Source organism: Pan troglodytes, chromosome 4 (assembly GCF_028858775.2).
Source record: "Pan troglodytes isolate AG18354 chromosome 4, NHGRI_mPanTro3-v2.0_pri, whole genome shotgun sequence".
NCBI lineage: Eukaryota > Metazoa > Chordata > Mammalia > Primates > Hominidae > Pan > Pan troglodytes.
The window spans coordinates 177,005,414-177,023,241 of NC_072402.2; the positions used below are offsets into that span (position 1 = coordinate 177,005,414).

Sequence of the window (17,828 nt, forward strand, 5' to 3'; positions counted from 1 at the left end):
TGCCCAGCCTAGGCAAACATTTTTGGCAAGAAAACTTCATATAGCATCGTTCAGAAAATGGTTTCACTGGCTGGGCGTGGTGGCTGACACCTGTAATCCTAGCACTTTGGGAGGCCGAGGTGGACGGATCACTTGAGGTCAGGAGTTAGAGAGTAGCCTGGCCAACATGGTAAAACCCTGTGTCTACTAAAAATAAAAAAATTCCTAGTGTGGCGGCAGGTGCCTGTAGTCTCAGTTTACGGGCTGAGGCTGGAGAATTGCTTGAACCAGGAGGCGGAGGTTGCAGTGAGCTGAGATTGCACTATTGCACTCCAGGCTGGGCGACAGCAAGACTCCGTCTCAAAAAAAAAGATGGTTTACAGCGAGGTGCGGTGGCTCACGCCCGCCTGTAATACTAGCACTCTGGGAGGTTGAGGCGGGCAGATCGCTTGAGTCCAGGAGTTCAGGACCAGCCTGAGCAACATGGAAAAAACCCATCTCTACTAAAACTACAAAAATTAGCTGGACATGGTGGTGCACACCTGTAATCCCAGGTACTCAGAAGGCTAAGGCAGGAGAATCACTTGAGCCTAAGAGGCACAGTTTGCAGTGAGCCGAGATCGCACCACTGCACTCCAGCTCGGGCAACCCAGCAAGACTCTGTCTCAAAATATATATATATAACTAAAAAATGCTGGCCAGGCGCAGTGGCTCACTCCTGTAATCCCAGCACTTTGGAAGGCTGAGTTGGGCGGATCACGAGGTCAGGAGATCGAGACCATCCTGGCAAACATGGTGAAACCCTGTCTCTACCAAAAATACAAAAAATTAGCTGGGCATGGAGGCGCACGCCTATAATCCCAGCTACTTAGGAGGTTGAGGCAGGAGAATCACTTGAACCCAGGATGCAGAGACTGCAGTGAGCAGAGATGGCACCACTGCACTCCAGCCTGGTGACAGAGCGAGACTCCATCGCAAAAAAAAATTAAAAATTAAAAAAAAATTTTTAAATGCTAAAGACCATCTGAGCCTTCAGTGAATCATAATCTTTTTGCCAGTGGAGGGTGTTGCCTTGATGTTGAGGGCCTTGGTCTGGATTACGTTTTGACTTAGGGGAATGTTGTGGTTGATTTAATCTTCTATCCAGACCACCAAAACTTTTTCCTTATCAGAAATAAGGCTGTTTCACTTTTTTTTTTTTTTTTTTGAGACAGAGTCTTGCTCTGTTGCCCAGGCTGGAGTGCAGTGGCCTGATCTTGGCTCACTGCAACCTCTGCTTCTTGGTTCAAGCGATTCTCATGCCTCAGCCTTCCAAGCAGCTGAGAATACAGGCGCAGCACTGCACCTGGCTAATTTTTGTATTTTTAGTAAAGACAGGTTTTCACCATGTTGGCCAGGCTGGTCTCAAACTCCTGGCCTCATGTGATCGGCCGCCTCAGCATTCCAAAGTGCTGGGATTACACGCATGAGCCACCACACCCGGCCAGAGTAGCACTTTTAATTTCCAGCAAGAACTTTTCCTTTGCATTCACAACTTGGCTAACTGTGTGCAAGAGGCCAAGCTTTTGGCCCATCACGGCTTTTGACGTGCCTACCTCATTAAGCTTAATCATTTCTAGCTTTTGATATAAAGAGAGAGACATGCAACTCTTCCTTTTACCTGAACACTCAGAGGCCGTTGTAGGGTTAGGGTTATTAATTGGCCTAATTTCTTTTCCTTTTTCTTTTCTTTTTTTTTTTTTTTTTTTTTTTTTGGTTGGAGATGGAGTTTCACTCTATCGCCCAGGCTGGAGTGCAGTGATGCAATCTTAGCTCACTGCAACCTCCGCCTCCCAGGTTCAAGCAATTCTCGTGCCTCAGCCTCTCCAGTAGCTGGTATTACAGGTGCCTGCCACCACACCCAGCTAATTTTGTATTTTTAGTAGAGACAGGGTTTCACCATGTTGGCCTGGAACTCCTGATCGCAAGTGATCTGCCCACCTTAGACTCCCAAAGTGCTGGGATTACAGGTTTGAGCCACGGCCTAATTGGCCTAATTTCAATATTGTGTCTCAGGGCACAGGGAGGCCCGAGGAGAGGGTAAGGGAGAAGGAAACACGTGGTTGGTGAAGCAGTAAGAACACATACAACATTTATCAATTAAGTTTACCATCTTATATGGGTGCAGTTTGTGGTGCCCCAAAACAATTAATAATAGTAACACCAAAGATCACCGATCACAAATCATATAACAGATGTAAGGGTAGTTTAAAAGTTTAGAATATTTTGAGAATTACGAAAATGTGAAACAGAGGCACAGAATAAGCACGTGCTTGGGTTGCCAACAGCAACTTTTTCTTTTTTTGAGACGCAGTTTTTTTTGCACTTGTTGCCCAAGCTGGAGTGCAGTGGTTCGATCTTGGCTCACTGCAACCTCTGCCTCCCAGGTTCAAGCGATTCTCCTGCCTCAGCCTCCAGAGTAGCTGGGATTATCGGCTCCCGCCACCACGCCTGGCTAATTTTTGTGTTTTTAGTAGAGACGGGGTTTCGCCATGTTGGCCACGCTGGTCACGAACTCCTGATCTCAGGTGATCCACCCACCTGTGCCTCCCAGAGTGCTGGGATTACAGGCGTGAGCCACCGTGCCCGGCTGCCAAAAACTTTAATTTGTCAAAAAAGCAATAAAGCGAAGCACTATAAAATGAGATATATTTCAATATGTAAACGAGGCACAACTACCACTGAAATAACATAGACATTTGCACGTGTAATTCTGAACAAATCAATTTAGCTACATTCCAGGAAAATTTAGGGTACACTTATGGTAGTCATTACACTGCTCACAAAGATTCCCAGTTGTGGTTTTCCCAGACACAAATAGGTCTGAACTTCCCAACTCCCTAGAAATTAAACGTGGCCATGTGATTTGCTTTCACCAATGAAATGTGCATAAGTGACCTTTGTCATGCAGGACTGGAGCACATAATATTTATGCAAAACTCCCAACAGGCTGGGTCCTGAGAGACTACAATGAGTTGGGCAGAGTACTCACCCCATCTACATTGACATGTAGCATGATGAGAAACCAGCTTTTAGGTTAAGCCATTGAGATTTGGGGGTTGTTACTGAAGAATAACCTTGCCTGATAAATGTTGAAACTGTTCCCCCAAAAAAGAGTTAATGTTTTTATACAAAATGGAATTCGGTTCCACGCCCTAATCATTATAAACAAACTTTTCACCTACATAATGTCCAGTAGCATTGGAAAGTCATGAAGGATTCGGGACAATTCTGTTATTCTAGACTATCTTCATCCCTGTCTATGCATCCAGTAAAGACTAGTAGGGCCGGGCTCAGTGGCTCACGCCTGTAATCCCAACACTTTGAGAGGCCGAGGCGGGCGGATCACGAGGTCGAGAGATCGAGACTATCCTGGCGAACATGGTGAAACCCCGTCTCTACTAAAAGTACAAAAATTAGCCAGGTGTGGCGCCACGCCCCTGCAGTCCCAGCTACTTGGGAGGCTGAGGCAGGAAAATCGCTTGAACCCGGTAGGCAGAGGTTACAGTGAGCCGAGATTGCGCCACTGCACTCCAGCTTGGTGACAGAGCAGGACTTGGCCTCAAAAACAAACAAACAAGACCAGGCCGGGCGCGGTGGCTCACGCCTCTAATCCCAGTACTTTGGAAGGCCGAGGCTGGCGGATCACGGGGTCAGGAGATCAAGACCATCCTGGCTAACACGGTGAAACCCCGTTTCTACTAAAAATACAAAAAAAAAAAAAAAAAATTAGCCGGGCGTGGTGGCGGGCGCCTGTAGTCCCAGCTACTCGGGAGGCTGAGACAGGAGAATGGCGTGAACCCGGGAGGTGGAGCTTGCAGTGAGCCGAGATCACCACTGCACTCCAGCCTGGGCGACTGAGCGAGACTCCGTCTGAAAACAAACAAACAAACAAAAAAGACTGGTAGTATGCCCTCAATCATTACACAACTCAAACACCAACTCCACAAATTCCCAAAACACTCCTGGATGAAGTGGTATCCCTTCACTGAGAACTGGCCTTTCAGGGACCAGACATATCATGCAACCTAGTGAAGTGGGCTGGACCAAGACAGGTCCAGGGAGCAGCTGGGCGTCTAAAGGGGCAGCACAGTTTATTCCCAACAGTTTGTTGCCATCAGGGAATATGCCATGAGTTACCAAATATTCCAGTGATTCCAGAGAAAGCTAAAATCCAGATTCTTATGTGAAATCTTTTGATTTCTAAATATTGGCAACAAGTTTTAAGATTTGTAAACATTCTGGGAATCAAAACAGCTCTGCTGGTTTGGTGTGGCTCATGTTGCCTCACTTTGCAAAGTGTTAAGTGCTAGTAAATTTTAGTGTTTTTTTGAGACAGGGTCTCACTTTGTCGCCCAGCCTGGAGTGCAGTGGCCATGATCTCTGCTCACTGTGGGATCGACCTCCCGGGCTCAAGTGATCCTCCCTCTCAGCCCCCCAAGGAGCTAGGAGTAGAGCTGCCCCGCCACGACATCTGGCTGGTTTTTTGTTGTTGTTGTTGTTGTTGTTTTTTGGTATTTTAGTAGAGACGGGGTTTCGTCCTAAAGGCCCGCCTGGGCCTTCCGAAGTGCTGGGATTACAGGCATGAGCCACCGCGCCCGGCCAAAATTTTCCTTTGTACTTAGTCAAATTCCTTTCTTTTCCAAGTGAAGAAACAGACTGAGTGTATAGTGACTTACCCAGGCCACACAGTTGGATACTAGAGATAGTAGTCACAATCGCTAACATCTGCCATGTGGTCCTTACTGCAAATCTTATTTAATGAGGTCGGCTTTTTGTTATCCCACGTAACTAATCAATAGGAGAAGCTAGCTCTGATTTCCAGTCCACTATCGTGCACTCTTTCTTGCCAAGCCGTCATAGTCATTAGATTTAAAAAAAAAAAAAAAAATTCCTGCTTTCCTGCCTCGCCTGTGCGTTTCCTTAGTCGCCCTTTCGGGGCTTGTTCTAATGAGTGCTACAGAAAAATGACGAAGTGGAAAATATAGACCATGAAATGAAAATTTAAAAGAGGAAATGGTGTCACAAAGACAACGACGGCCAGGGAACCCCGTGAAGCGCCGGGCAGGGTGCACAACTGTCCTCGGAGAAAGTTCAAGAGGAACTTCCCCGCGAACAGGTCCTGCCGGCGGCCGGGAATACGCACACTTTTTATGTTATGACTTGGACTTTCCCGAACCTTTCGAAACAGAGGGAAGGCGAGGCGGTGAAGAGAGAGAAAAACCTTGCCCACCGAAGGGAAAGGCGGTGCCCGGCCGCACCCACCCCGCGCCCGCCCGCTGGGTCACATGACACGGCCAAGATGGCCGACCGGGAAGGCGGCTGCGCTGCTGGGCGGGGGCGGGAGCTGGAGCCGGAGCTGGAGCCGGGGCCGGGGCCCGGGTCAGCGCTTGAGCCGGGAGAAGAGTTTGAGATCGTGGACCGAAGCCAGCTGCCCGGCCCAGGCGACCTGCGGAGCGCAACGAGGCCGCGGGCGGCCGAGGGCTGGTCGGCGCCCATCCTGACCCTGGCACGCAGGGCCACCGGGAACCTGTCGGCGAGCTGCGGGAGCGCGCTGCGCGCGGCCGCGGGGCTGGGCGGCGGGGACAGCGGGGACGGCACGGCGCGCGCAGGTAGGCTCGGGCCGGGTCTGTCCCGCGGCGGACTCGCGTGTCCCCGCTGGCCGCCGGCGCGGGCGCGGTGGGGGCCGGGCTGGGAGGGCACTGGCCGTTCCGGGAGGTTACGCGAGCTGTTGGCCGGCGGGCGGCGCCTGGCTGCGCCTGGGTCTTTACTCCGGCGGCCCAGCCGAGACCGCCCCCCGCAGCCCCGCGTGCCTGAGCGCGCTCCCGCACCCGCGCCTCTATGCTCTCCCACTAACTAGGTGGAGGACGTGTGCGCGTCCGGGCTTCGGAACTCTGTGGTAACTCCACACACGAAACGGAGCCAGCACTGTTCTGCTTTTCAACCGTTCAGTGCGGGAGTGGAGCGCCGGCGGGTGTCGGGAGGGCGTGGGCCCTGCGCGCAGCGGACCAGCGGCGCCTCCGCTCACCTCTGCCTGTGAGATGAGGATTTTAAAGTCACCCGATGATCTCTTAAAGACCTTTTCAGCCCTTGTAATGAACAGAGTGCCAGCATATCAGTGATAGTAAGATTTAAGTAACTTAGCCCTCTAACGCCAGACATCCAGAGCTGTGCTATCCAATACAACAGCACGCATATGTTTTTGTGTGTGTGTTTTTGTTTTTATTTATTTTTATTTTTTTGAGACCGGGTCTTGCTCTGTCGCCCAGGCTGGAGTGCAGTGGTGCGATCTCGGCTGACTGCACCCTCTGCCTCCCGGGTTCAAGCGATCCTCCCGCCTTCAGCCTCCCGAGTAGCTGGGATTACAGGTGCCCACCACCACGCTCGGCTAAGTTCCCCGCCCCCTCCCCCCCCCCCATATTTTTAGTAGAAACGGGGTTTCACCATCTTGGCCAGGCTGGTCTTGAACTCCTGACCTTGTGATACACCTGCCTCGGCCTCGTAAAGTACTGGGACTACAGGCTTGAGCCACCGCGCCCGGCCGGATTCCTCAATTTCTAACTGAATCAAATTGAAATTCAGTACTTTTAAATTGAATTAAAAGTTGAGTTCCTCGGCCGGGAGCGGTGGCTCACGCCTGTAATCCCAGCACTTTGGGAGGCCGAGGCGGGTGGATCACGAGGTCAAGAGATCGAGACCATCCTGGCCAACATGGTGAAACCCCGTCTCTACTAAAAATACAAAAAATTAGCTGGGTGTGTTGGCATGCACCTGTAGTCCCAGCTACTCAGGAGGCTGAGGCAGGAGAATCGCTTGAACCTGGGAGGCAGAGGTTGCAGTGAGCCGAGATCGCGCCACTGCACTCCAGCCTGGGTGACAGAGCGAGACTCTGTCTCAAAAAAAAAAAAAAAAAAGAAAACTTGTTCCTCGATTACAGCGGCCACATTTTAAATGCTCAGTAGCCTGTGTGTGGCCAGTGGCTACTGTATGAGATAGCACATAATAGAACATTGCCAACTTCATAGAAAATGCTGGGACAGAGCTGAGGAAAGGTTGTGGTGCCTTCCAAGGAGCATCATAGCACACACTTGAGGCTTCCTGATTCCTCCCCATCCACTGGTACCTTTGCTGTAGATGCACCGACCCCAGGTAGTGAATTGTGAGATTTTCAGTGGTCAAGAATAATTACTGAGTAAAGTTGAAAGGCTGACTCGTTTTGAGATCCTGGCAGTGGAAAATAGCATTAGAGGATGATGAGAGCCTGGGCAGGCCGGGAACCTACTGCCCTCTAGCTTGACACCTTTTCCCGAGACTTTTCCACACATCAGTGGATGCTGAGTTGCATACTCATTGACAGTCAGTACTGAAAGTCAAGGCATGACGTCTCCTGGAGGCCTCTTAGATATTTCGTGGCAGGAGTAAGCAAATAATAAAAGTTCTTCCCTGATAGAATTTCTTTCCTTTAATGCAGAATCAAGGAAAAAATTAAAAAGATAAAATGAAATGTGTCAGTACCTGGCACAGAATAATAAGTGTTTGCTGAACAAATGCATATTTGAAAAATACCTGTGTTCCATCTATGGAAGTGATAGAAACAATAGCCAACACTTATATTGTCCTTCAAAGGTGCCAGGCATTAGTCTTAAACCTGTACAAGTATTCATTCATTCCTCACAACAACCCTATGTGATAACAGGACTAGCTTCATGGGTGGACGGTCAATGCAGGCTTTGATCACTCTGGTGGAGAGGGCCAGGCACTCAGAAGTATCCCATGCTTGAAATTCTTAATTTTATCTTTGAATTTGTGTTTTTTAAGTGAAGTCCAATGGGACAGGTTCTCAGCTGCCCTGGCCCACTCGAGCTGCCCTGGGGCTTCTCCCTACCCTCCCTGATCCCACTCTTGCCCAGGCAGCGTTGGGATTGCACCCTCCAAATCTCAGGGCAGGGTGGCTGGTACCACAGCACATTAGGCAGGCAAGTGGGCAGGGGCCTCTCACCCGTCCCATCCCTGCAGGGAAGTTGCAATCCATTAGAGCTGTAGTAAGGGGGAGTCTGACTTCTGTGCTCTGCTCCAGGCCGGGAATTTTGCACTGGGCCTTGTAAATTATGTAGATGGCACAGGGTGATGATTACCATTATTATCCCTATTTTATAAAGAGAGTATTAAAGAGAAGTAACTTCAACTGCAAAATGTCAATATATATATCCCATATGGATTTAAAAAACTAGGCTGGGCATGGTGGCTCACACCTGTAATCCCAGCATTTTGGGAGGCCGAGGCAGGCAGATCACCTGAGGTCAGGAGTTCGAGACCAACCTGGCCAACATGGTGAAACCCCATCTCTACTAAAAAAAAAAAATACAAAAATTAGCCGGGCTTGGTGGTAGGCACCTGTAATCCCAGCTACTCAGGAGGCTGAGGCAGGAGAATTGCTTGAACCTAAGAGGCGGAGTTTGCAGTGAGCCGAGACCATTCCACTCCAGTCCAGCCTGGGCAACAGAACGAGACTATCTCAAAAAATAATAATAATTAACTCAATTTAAGGAAAGTATTAATAACTACCACTCAATCTAGCAAAATGGTGACACATGGCTTACAAAGAGATGAAATTTGGGGAACTGCTGGGTAGAGCCATGAGGCTGGTCCCGAAGGTCACCGGGATTTGAAGCCATCAGGTAGGACAGGAGCAGAGGTGGGGAAAGGAAATGGGCCAAGGGCGGCTCGCTCTGCAGCGACACAAGAACAGGATGGGAGAAAGACAGTGACACCACTTCAGCCAGGGCCAGGCCCAAGGCTGACTCATGGTCTCTTTCCCCACTGATCTGCCTACACAAGCAATGAGGACAGGCAGGACTTTCAGAGGGAGCAGTTTAGGAGCAGAGATTGAATGTGAGCAGCACTCTTGCCGGATGATATTTTTTCAATGGTAGAAGCTAAAGGAAATGCTGCGGAATATTTTGAATACTTGTTTTAAAATGTTGTCCCGGTCGGGCGCAGTGGCTCACGCCTATAATCCCAGCACTTTGGAAGGCCGAGGTGGGTGAATCACCTGAGGTCGGGAGTTTGAGACCAGCCTGACCAACATGGAGAAACCCCGTCTCTACTAAAAATACAAAATTAGGCATGGTGGCGTAGGCGTGTAATCCCAGCTATTCGGGAGGCTGAGGCAGGAGAATCTCTTGAACCTGGGGGGTGGAGGTTGGTGTGAGCCAAGATCGCCGCATTGCACTTCAGCCAGGGCAACAAGGGCAAAACTTTGTCTCAAAAAAAAAAAAAAAAGTTTTCCCATGTGGGGTCTGGTATGTGATTGCATTGTCCATAGGTGTCCTGTTTGGTTTTGGGGGATTTTTTTTTTAAGGTAATAAGTGAACATGATTTTTAAAAATCAAACCATACAAAAGAACATTCGGACAGGCATGGTGGCTCATGCCTGTAATCCCAGCACTTTGGGAGGCCGAGGCGGGCGGATCATTTGAGGTCAGGAGTTTGAGACCAGCCTGGCCAACATGGTGAAACCCCGTCTCCACTAAAAATACAAAAATTAGATGGGCATGGTGGCGCACGCCTGTAATCCCAGCTACTCGGGAGGCTGAGGCAGGAAAATTGCTTGAAACCAGGAGGCAGAAGTTGCAGTGAGCCAAGATCGCGCCACTGCACTCCAGCCTGGGTGACGAGCAAAATTCTGTCTCAAAAAAAAGAAAAAAAAAGGACAAATACTAAATCCTCCTTCCCAGAAATTTTCCCCAGTACTATTGTATCTTTGAGCGTTTCCGCACATAGCACATGTGCTTTCCTCTCTCAACACTGGCTGTTTTCACGCAAGCAATAGGATGTACCCACAAGGAATGTATCTTGCTTTTTAGAGTAACGCTTCCTAAAGGATGAGTAACAAACATGCGTGTTTTAAGAATTAACATGCTGGCGGGGTGCAGGTGGCTCATGCCTGTAATCCCAGTACTTTGAAAGGCCAACGAGAGAGGATTGCTTGAGCCCAGGAGTCTGATACTGGCCTGGCAATTTATTTGGCAATTCAGTAGGTGTAGAACTTCACGATATTCTCTGTGTCATGTTGAACTATTATTAATGAAGCTTAGAGATGTGAATAGTTTGGCCAAGGTCACAAAGCCAGTAAAATTGAGAGATGGAACCGCTAAAAGATCGTTCCAGGTTTAATTTTCCATGCCTCTAACTTGAGTGCTAATGGGTACAGGTAACCCCATAGTAGGGGATGCATGAGATGGCAAAACACTGCCAGCAGCACTTCCAGAGACAGCACCACCCAGCGCTGATTGCCTGGAACACTGGTCTTAACATTTTTTGCTCATGTAACCCCCTAAGAAAACTCCCAACATTTTTTTTTTTTTTTTTTTTTTTTGAGCCGGCGTTTTGCTCGTCACCCAGGCTGGAGTGCAATGGCGTGATCTCGGGTCACGGCAACCTCCGCCTCCCAGGTTCAAGCGATTCTCCTGCCTCAGCCTCCCAAGCAGCTGGGATTACAAGCATGCACCACCACGCCCAGGTAATTTTTTGGATTTTTAGTAGAGACAGGGTTTCACCATGTTGGCCAGGCTGGTCTCAAACTCCTGACCTCAAGTGACCTGCCCACCTCAAGTGATCTGGCCACCTCGGCCTCCCAAAGTGCTGGCATTACAGGCATGAGACACTGCTCCCAGCCGAAAATTTAACTTTTAAAGTTAACGTATAAGATTATTCATCATATTTTAAAGTTGCTCAGAATTCATTTTCTGGCATAGTGTAAATATTGACTTTTTAAAATAAAACTGTTACATTGTTTTTTGAAATGTATCAAGTGGTATGTAAATACCTTAATGAATTGATAATTACCACCATCCATCTTTAAAATAGCAAGTTATTTAATATTTGAAAATTTTACATTTTCCCTTTTATTCATTGAACTTGGATTTCCATTCCACTTCTGCCATAGAATTAATGTAATAGATTTGTATGTTTTTAAAAGTGTTATTGGTCATCTTATAAGTCTCAGCAAAAAGTATGTAAATAAGTTAAAGTTTAATAAATTTTTATTGTGACTAAAGCTCTAAGTGTATAAAAATTTTTCTTCTGGAGTGAATTATCATTAAGTTTATTAGTAATGCTACATTGGTAACAGGAACATAAATATAATTTTTATAAAGAATTATACATAAATTTTTCTTGAATTGCATTTTTTTTTTTTTTTGAGAAGGGTCTCACTCTGTTGCCCAGCCTGGAATGCAGTGGCGCAATCTCGGCTCACTGCAACCTCCGCCTCCCGAGTTCAAGTGATCCTCCCACCTCAGCCTCCCCAGTAGCTGGGACTACAGGTGCACGCCAGCACGCCCAGCTAAGTTTTGTATTTTTAGTAGAGACGGGTTTTACCATGTTGGCCAGGCTGATCTCGAACTCCTGACCTCAGGTGATCTGCCTGCCTCAGCCTCCCAAAGTGCTGGGATTACAGGCCTGAGCCACCACGCCCAGCCAATGAATTGCATCTCTAAATGAGATGAATGGTGTTGGTTTTTGTCATTAGCATATATCTGTAGATGAATATATATGATTTACTGCTAAAGCGTGATAGAATTCAGCATCAGTTTTAGTCCTGTTTTTTGCTTGTTTTAGTAATGTTGGTCATCTTTGAACTCTTTCCAAGTTATATGCCCCAAATCACACTGATCTAAAGCCAAAAATTATTTTTTGTTCCCTTATTTTCATTCAAAGCAAATAATTGAAAATTACCTGACCTGCAACCTAATCATATTAAGAAAATTTCTCAACTTTTGGGAGTTACCAAAACAAAAGTTTTACCAAGACTTATCAAGTGTGAGCCAGGCACGGTGGCTCATGCCTGTAATCCCAGCACTTTGAGAGGCTGAGGCGGGTGGATGGCCTGAGGTCAGGAGTTCGAGACCAGCCTGGCCAACATAGTAAAACCCCATCTCTACTAAAAATACAAAAAAATTACCTGGGCATGGTGGCGGGCACCTGTAATCCCAGCTACTGGGGAGGCTGAGGCAGGAGAATCTCTGGAACCCAGGAGGCGGAGGTTGCAGTGAGCCAAGATCGTGCCATTGCACTCCAACCTGGGCAACAAGAGCAAAACTCCATCTCAAAAGAAAAAAAGACTTATCAAGGGATAATTTCACTTCTTATTCTTTCACTTAGGCACTTTGTTTAACCCAGAATACTCAGAATGGTTGGAGACATCTGAGTATTGCTTATTTCATTCACCTTTGCCAATACAGTACTTTTTGACAAAAATACTTTTAGTTTATCATGTATTTCAAATCCATTTTCATCAAATACTTAGCTGCAGTTTGGGCTCATTTAATTTACGGAAAATGGCCATCAAGCTAATGGCACATCTTAGGGTTGTAAATATTGACTGGTTGAACATAATTACATAGATTTGTAGGGAGAAAATTTTAATTTTCTAAATTTAGGATACCCAAGCAGAGGGTTAGAGACCACCCCTCTGCCCCAAGACCAAGCTTAACTGATACCATAAAGCAGTAAAAGGCTGGTCTTCACGTTTTTGATTACTTAATCATCAAGGGCGACACCACCTCCATTTGGTGTATGGAACCTAGGGCACCCCAGGTCACCATATCAAGAGGAAGACAGGTTATGGAGTGGGTTGCCCTTCTTTAGAGGGAGGAGAAAGAGTGCCTGTGAAACTTGAAAATCTGGAAATTGAGTTCCTTAAAACATCTGGGCATACCTAGCTTTGGCAAGACTGCTGTATATGTATTCCAATTTCAAGACCACTAGATGATAGAACTGGGCTTGGTGTCTTCTTTAAAGATAAATCTTTACGAATTGTTTTTATGGTTATTGCTGTCTTCAGAGTTTCTCCCTTCTCTTGATGAAGTTTTACAAGTTTTATTTCCTTTGCCAATCATCCATTACAGTTTTAAAATTTATAAATATAATACATAGGCTTCTCTCAAAATATAAAAATAATTATACTGGCCAGACATGGTGGCTCACGCCTGTAATCCTAGCACTTTGGGACGCCAAGGCGGGCGGATCACCTGAGGTTGGAAGTTCGAGACCAGCCTGACCAACATGGAGAAACCCCGTCTCTACTAAAAATACAAAATCAGCCAGGCGTGGTGGCGCATGCCTGTAATCCCAGCTACTCGAGAGGCTGAACAAGAGAATCGCTTGAGCTCAGGAGGCCAAGGTTGCAGTGAGCCGAGATGGCGCCATTGCACTCCAGCTTGGGCAACAAGAGTGAAACAGCATCTCAAAAAAAAAAAATTATACCACCCCCAACGAAATGCTTTACTTAAGCCACTTTTAACCCTCCCCACAACCAAGGTGAAATGCTTAGGCTGTTTCTTCTTGCCCAGCAGCTCTCCCCCTACCTTCTTGGGTTTTGCTGAGATAATTTTGAATTTTTAGTCCCAGGATGTCTCAGTATTTATTTAAGACCTTTACTACAAGTTCACGGCCATAATATTATCGTTCAGATTTAACTGTAATTAACTATATAAAAATATAGTACGTATAAATATGCTCTTTAATTGTCCATATTAATCAATGCTGGTGAAATAAAACAGGTAAAGGATTAGTATCCAAAATATACAGGTCAGTAAGACAAAGGCAAGCAATTCAACACGAAAGTCAATTGAGCAAGCAATTCACAGAAGAAATACTAGCAGACAATAAACAGAAGTTATTTAACCTCAGTAGTAATTGGACAGCTGCAAACCAAAAACAATACGATCCCCCGCCCGCATTCCAATTGGCAATTATTTCCAAGACAATGTAAGCGCGCGCGCGCGCCCGGGTGAGGGCCGCGCTTCGTACCTGGGACTTTCCTGCCAGGACTCTTACTTTGGGATCTAAACTTTTAGTTTCTAGGATACCAGCTTACTGGGTTTGAGAGAACATTTGGCCAGCACGTATAGATATCTGATGATAATTGCAGACAGTCTTTATTACACCCTCAAAGCAATGCGACAAGATAATGGGAGTTGAAATGGAACTCTCTGAATTCATTTGACTCCAACGGTTTTCCTTACCAAAAAACAAAGTGTGCGTAAAACCTAAAATTGTCCACTAGTAGCGGACGAAAGATCGGCAACAAGAATTTGAGCCTGGAACTGAGGGGAAGATGCTTCCCTGCAGGCACCCGGCTGGCACTATCCGGCAAGAGAGAAGGCTGGAAAAGCCTTCTGGGCGGGGTGCGCATCCTCCTCCGTCCGGGACAGAGGCTGCAAAATGGCGCCCACTAGCTCCGTAGGAGAGGCCTTGAGGTGGACTCGCCCAATAGGAATGTTTGGGGGCGGGACGCTTTCCCAGCACGCCCTCTAAGAGCTTGGGGCAGGGCTTCCTGTAGGTAGCGCCCTTCCATTGGTCAAAAATGGAACCGGGGTTGCGGGAGAAGCCAAACGCGGCGAGTCTTGCTAAAGCCGTCGCCGTAGCAACGCGCGGAGCCGTCTGGGAGAGGCCTCTGGAGCAGGAGGCCCAGTGGCTCTTCTGACCCAAGGCCCCGCCGTCCAGGTAGGGGGCTGTGGCCTCTAGGGATCAGGGACTACTTACCTGCGAATCCCGGTTGCCCGCCCGCCAGCACGTCCGTTCCCTAAGCAGACCGCCTGGCCTCCTGCCTGACCCGTCTTCTCACCGTTGCCCGGAGTCTGACCTCCCCACACTCAGTCCACTAACGAAGCTATCCCTGCTCCTGCCCCACAGCTTCTAAGTGCCAGATGATGGAGGAGCGTGCCAACCTGATGCACATGATGAAACTCAGCATCAAGGTGTTGCTCCAGTCGGCTCTGAGCCTGGGCCGCAGCCTGGATGCGGACCATGCCCCCTTGCAGCAGTTCTTTGTAGTGATGGAGCACTGCCTCAAACATGGGCTGAAAGGTGAGCCTGAGGGGGCGTTTGGGAGCGTGGAAGTTCGGGCTGGGTGTTTGCTCAGCATTTTTTCATCAGTGCCAGACATCCTTCTAGATGCTGAAATGCCAGCAGTGTACAGAACAGGCCAGGTTCCTGTATTCAGAAGCGACGTCCTAGAGCAGCGCTGGCCAATAGAAATAGCATGCAAGCTATATAGGCAATTTTAAAGTTTCTGGTAGCCAGGTTACTTTAAAAGCGTTAGATGAGGCTGGGCGCGGTGGCTCACGCCTGTAATCCCAGCACTTTGGGAGGCCGAGGCGGGCGGATCACGAGGTCAGGATATCGAGACCATCCTGGCTAACACGGTGAAACCCGGTCTCTACTAAAAAAAAAAAAAAATACAAAAAAGTAGCTGGGCGTGGTGGCAGGCGCCTGTAGTCCCAGCTACTCGGGAGGCTGAGGCAGGAGAATGGCGTGATCCCGGGAGGCGGAGGTTGCAGTGAGCTGAGATCGCGCCACTGCACTCCAGCTTGGGCAACAGAGCAAGACTCCGTCTCAAAAAAAAAAAAAAAGAAAGAAAAAAGAAAAAAAAGTGTTAGATGAGATGCCTTTCTGTGGGGATAAAACTTTTAAAAATTAAAAAAAAAGTTAACCTAATTTGCTAAAATGTTTTAAAATTAGTGTTAATAATATATTTCATGGAACCCGTATATCCAAAATATCATTCAACACATATTCAATATTTAAAAGCCTTATTAGGCCAGGCGCGGTGGCTCACGCCTTGTAATCCCAGCACTTTGGGAGGCCGAGACGGAAGGATCGCTTGAGCTCAGGAGCTGGAGACCACCCTGGCCAACATGGTGAAACCCTGCCTCTGCTAACAACACAAAAATTAGCCGGGCGTGGTGGCGCGTGCCTGTAATCCCAGCTACTCGAGTGGCTGAGGTAGGAGAATCTCTTGAACCCAGGAGGCGGAGGTTGCAGTGAGCTGAGATTGCACCATTGCACTCCAACCAAGGCTACAGGGTGAGATTCCATCTCAAAAATAAATAAATTAATTAATTAATTAATTAAAACAGATGCAAAGGTCCTGAGTGAGACCAACCTTCCTCAGCTTGAGAAAGACTCCAGGTAACAGGTGTGCTAAGTGTGCTGAGGGAGAGGAGGGGAGGACATGAGGTCAGGGGAGTAGGGAGAGGCTGGACCATATATGTCCTTAAAGGTCAGATGAGGAGTTGCATTTTATTCTTAGTGTCTTTGGAAGATCCTAAAGGGAGAAATGTGTCCTAACTTCAGTTCTTAAAAGAACTTCTAGCTATGTAGAGAACAGATTGTAATGGTGGGGAGGTGACAGTATTAGGAGCAGGAAGACCAATTACAGCAGTACAGATGATGAGGATCTGAAAAAAACAAAAAAAAATCAATCCTTGATTTTGCCATCAAGGAAAAAAAGGGGGAAGAATTTCATAGATGAGCCTATAAGGCAACTTTTTTTCTTTTTCTTTTTCTTTTTTTTTTTTTTTTTTGAAGAGTCTCACTCTGTCCCCCAGGCTGGAGTGCAGTGGTGCAATCTCGGCTCACTGCAAGCTCCTCCTCCCAGGTTCACGCCATTCTCCTGCCTCAGCCTCCCGAGTAGCTGGGACTACAGACGCCCACCACCACTCCCGGCTAATTTTTTTTTATTTTTAGTAGAGACGGAGTTTCACCGTGTTAGCCAGGATGGTCTCGATCTCCTGACCTCGTGATCCACCTGTCTCGGCCTCCCAAAGTGCTGGGATTACAGGTGTGAGCCACTGTGCCCGGCTGAGGCGCCTGTTTTATTCCATGGGCAATACATACTTCCAGAAAGAGCACAGTAAGCATATCAGAGAAACTCTGTTGCCAGAGAAAGAGAGACTAATTTATTACATGGCCTCTCCCAGTCCCCAAGAGTAAATCAAGAAGGATTAAGCAGGCTGGGCGCTGTGGCTCACGCCTGTTATCCCAGCACTTTGGGAGGCCGAGGCGGGCAGATCACAAGGTCAGGAGTTCAAGACCAGCCTGGCCAACATGGTGAAACCCCGTCTCTACTAAAAATACAGAATTAGCCCGGCGTTGTGGGCACTTGTAACCCCAGCTACTCAGGAGGCTGAGGCAGAGAATTGCTTGAACCCGGGAGGCAGAGGTTGTAGTGAGCTGAGATTGCACACTGCACTCTAGCCTGGGCGGTAGAGTGAGACTCCATCTCAAAAAAGATTTTTAAAAAAGGATTAAGCAGTGAAGTTTAGCAGCTTTCACTTCCACTTGGCTTTTGGGGGGAGAGGCTGTGGGTCCCTGAAGAAATTTTGCAACCTGTTCTTATGAATAACACTTTTGTTTTTCCTTTTAGTTAAGAAGAGTTTTATTGGCCAAAATAAATCATTCTTTGGTCCTTTGGAGCTGGTGGAGAAACTTTGTCCGGAAGCATCAGATATAGCGACTAGTGTCAGAAATCTTCCAGAATTAAAGTGAGTGAGAAGTAGTTCTGCCAATTTGATGATTTTTAAAACTCCTCATATTTACTCATTTCTCAATTCCTTGCTGATGAAGCCCTTTCTAATTGGAAAGAGCTCGCTGCTCATTATCCACATGATCTCTAGCAAGATTTGACTCTCTCTGAGCCTCAGTTTCCTTTTCTTTAAAATGGGGACAGTGATTCCTGCTTGCCACACAGGCCAAATAGGTTGAAAAGGTGTTGTCAACCAAAGGGCACTCACAGGAGGAAAAGGAACTACTGGTACACTCCCGGAATCACTGCTTCAGACACAGGTGGGCAGTTTTCTGAATAATACATTTTGGGCCAGATTGTAGATTCTAGGCCCAAGGACATTTGTAATTTGTTAGGGTGGGACTAACGAATTATTTGCCATGTCTGGATTTGTCCTTGGGATCGCTATGCTTAGGCTCAAAATCAAAAACAGTCCAGAACACAAATAAGTCATCTT

The 17,828-nt window shown here is 47.4% G+C and overlaps 1 protein-coding gene across 6 annotated transcripts in view; it reads left to right on the forward strand.

The window, feature by feature from the left end:
* Window positions 1–5,301: 5,301 nt before the first annotated feature.
* RUFY1 (RUN and FYVE domain containing 1) overlaps window positions 5,302–17,828 on the forward strand; it is a 61,624-nt gene continuing 49,097 nt past the window's right edge. For 2 of the 6 annotated variants that reach the window (XR_001718080.4, XM_024356869.3), the window contains exons 1-3: window positions 5,304–5,630; window positions 14,719–14,892; window positions 17,234–17,351. Coding sequence is in view for 5 of the 6 variants with exons in the window: in XM_024356869.3 (XP_024212637.1) it covers window positions 5,321–5,630; window positions 14,719–14,892; window positions 17,234–17,351 (602 nt within the window). In the remaining variant the exon portion in view is untranslated. Of the gene's footprint in view, window positions 5,631–13,801; window positions 14,530–14,718; window positions 14,893–17,233; window positions 17,352–17,828 lie in introns of those variants that run through there. The other 4 variants (XM_016954421.4, XM_063810980.1, XM_016954418.4 and 1 more) reach the window with 3 other exon arrangements.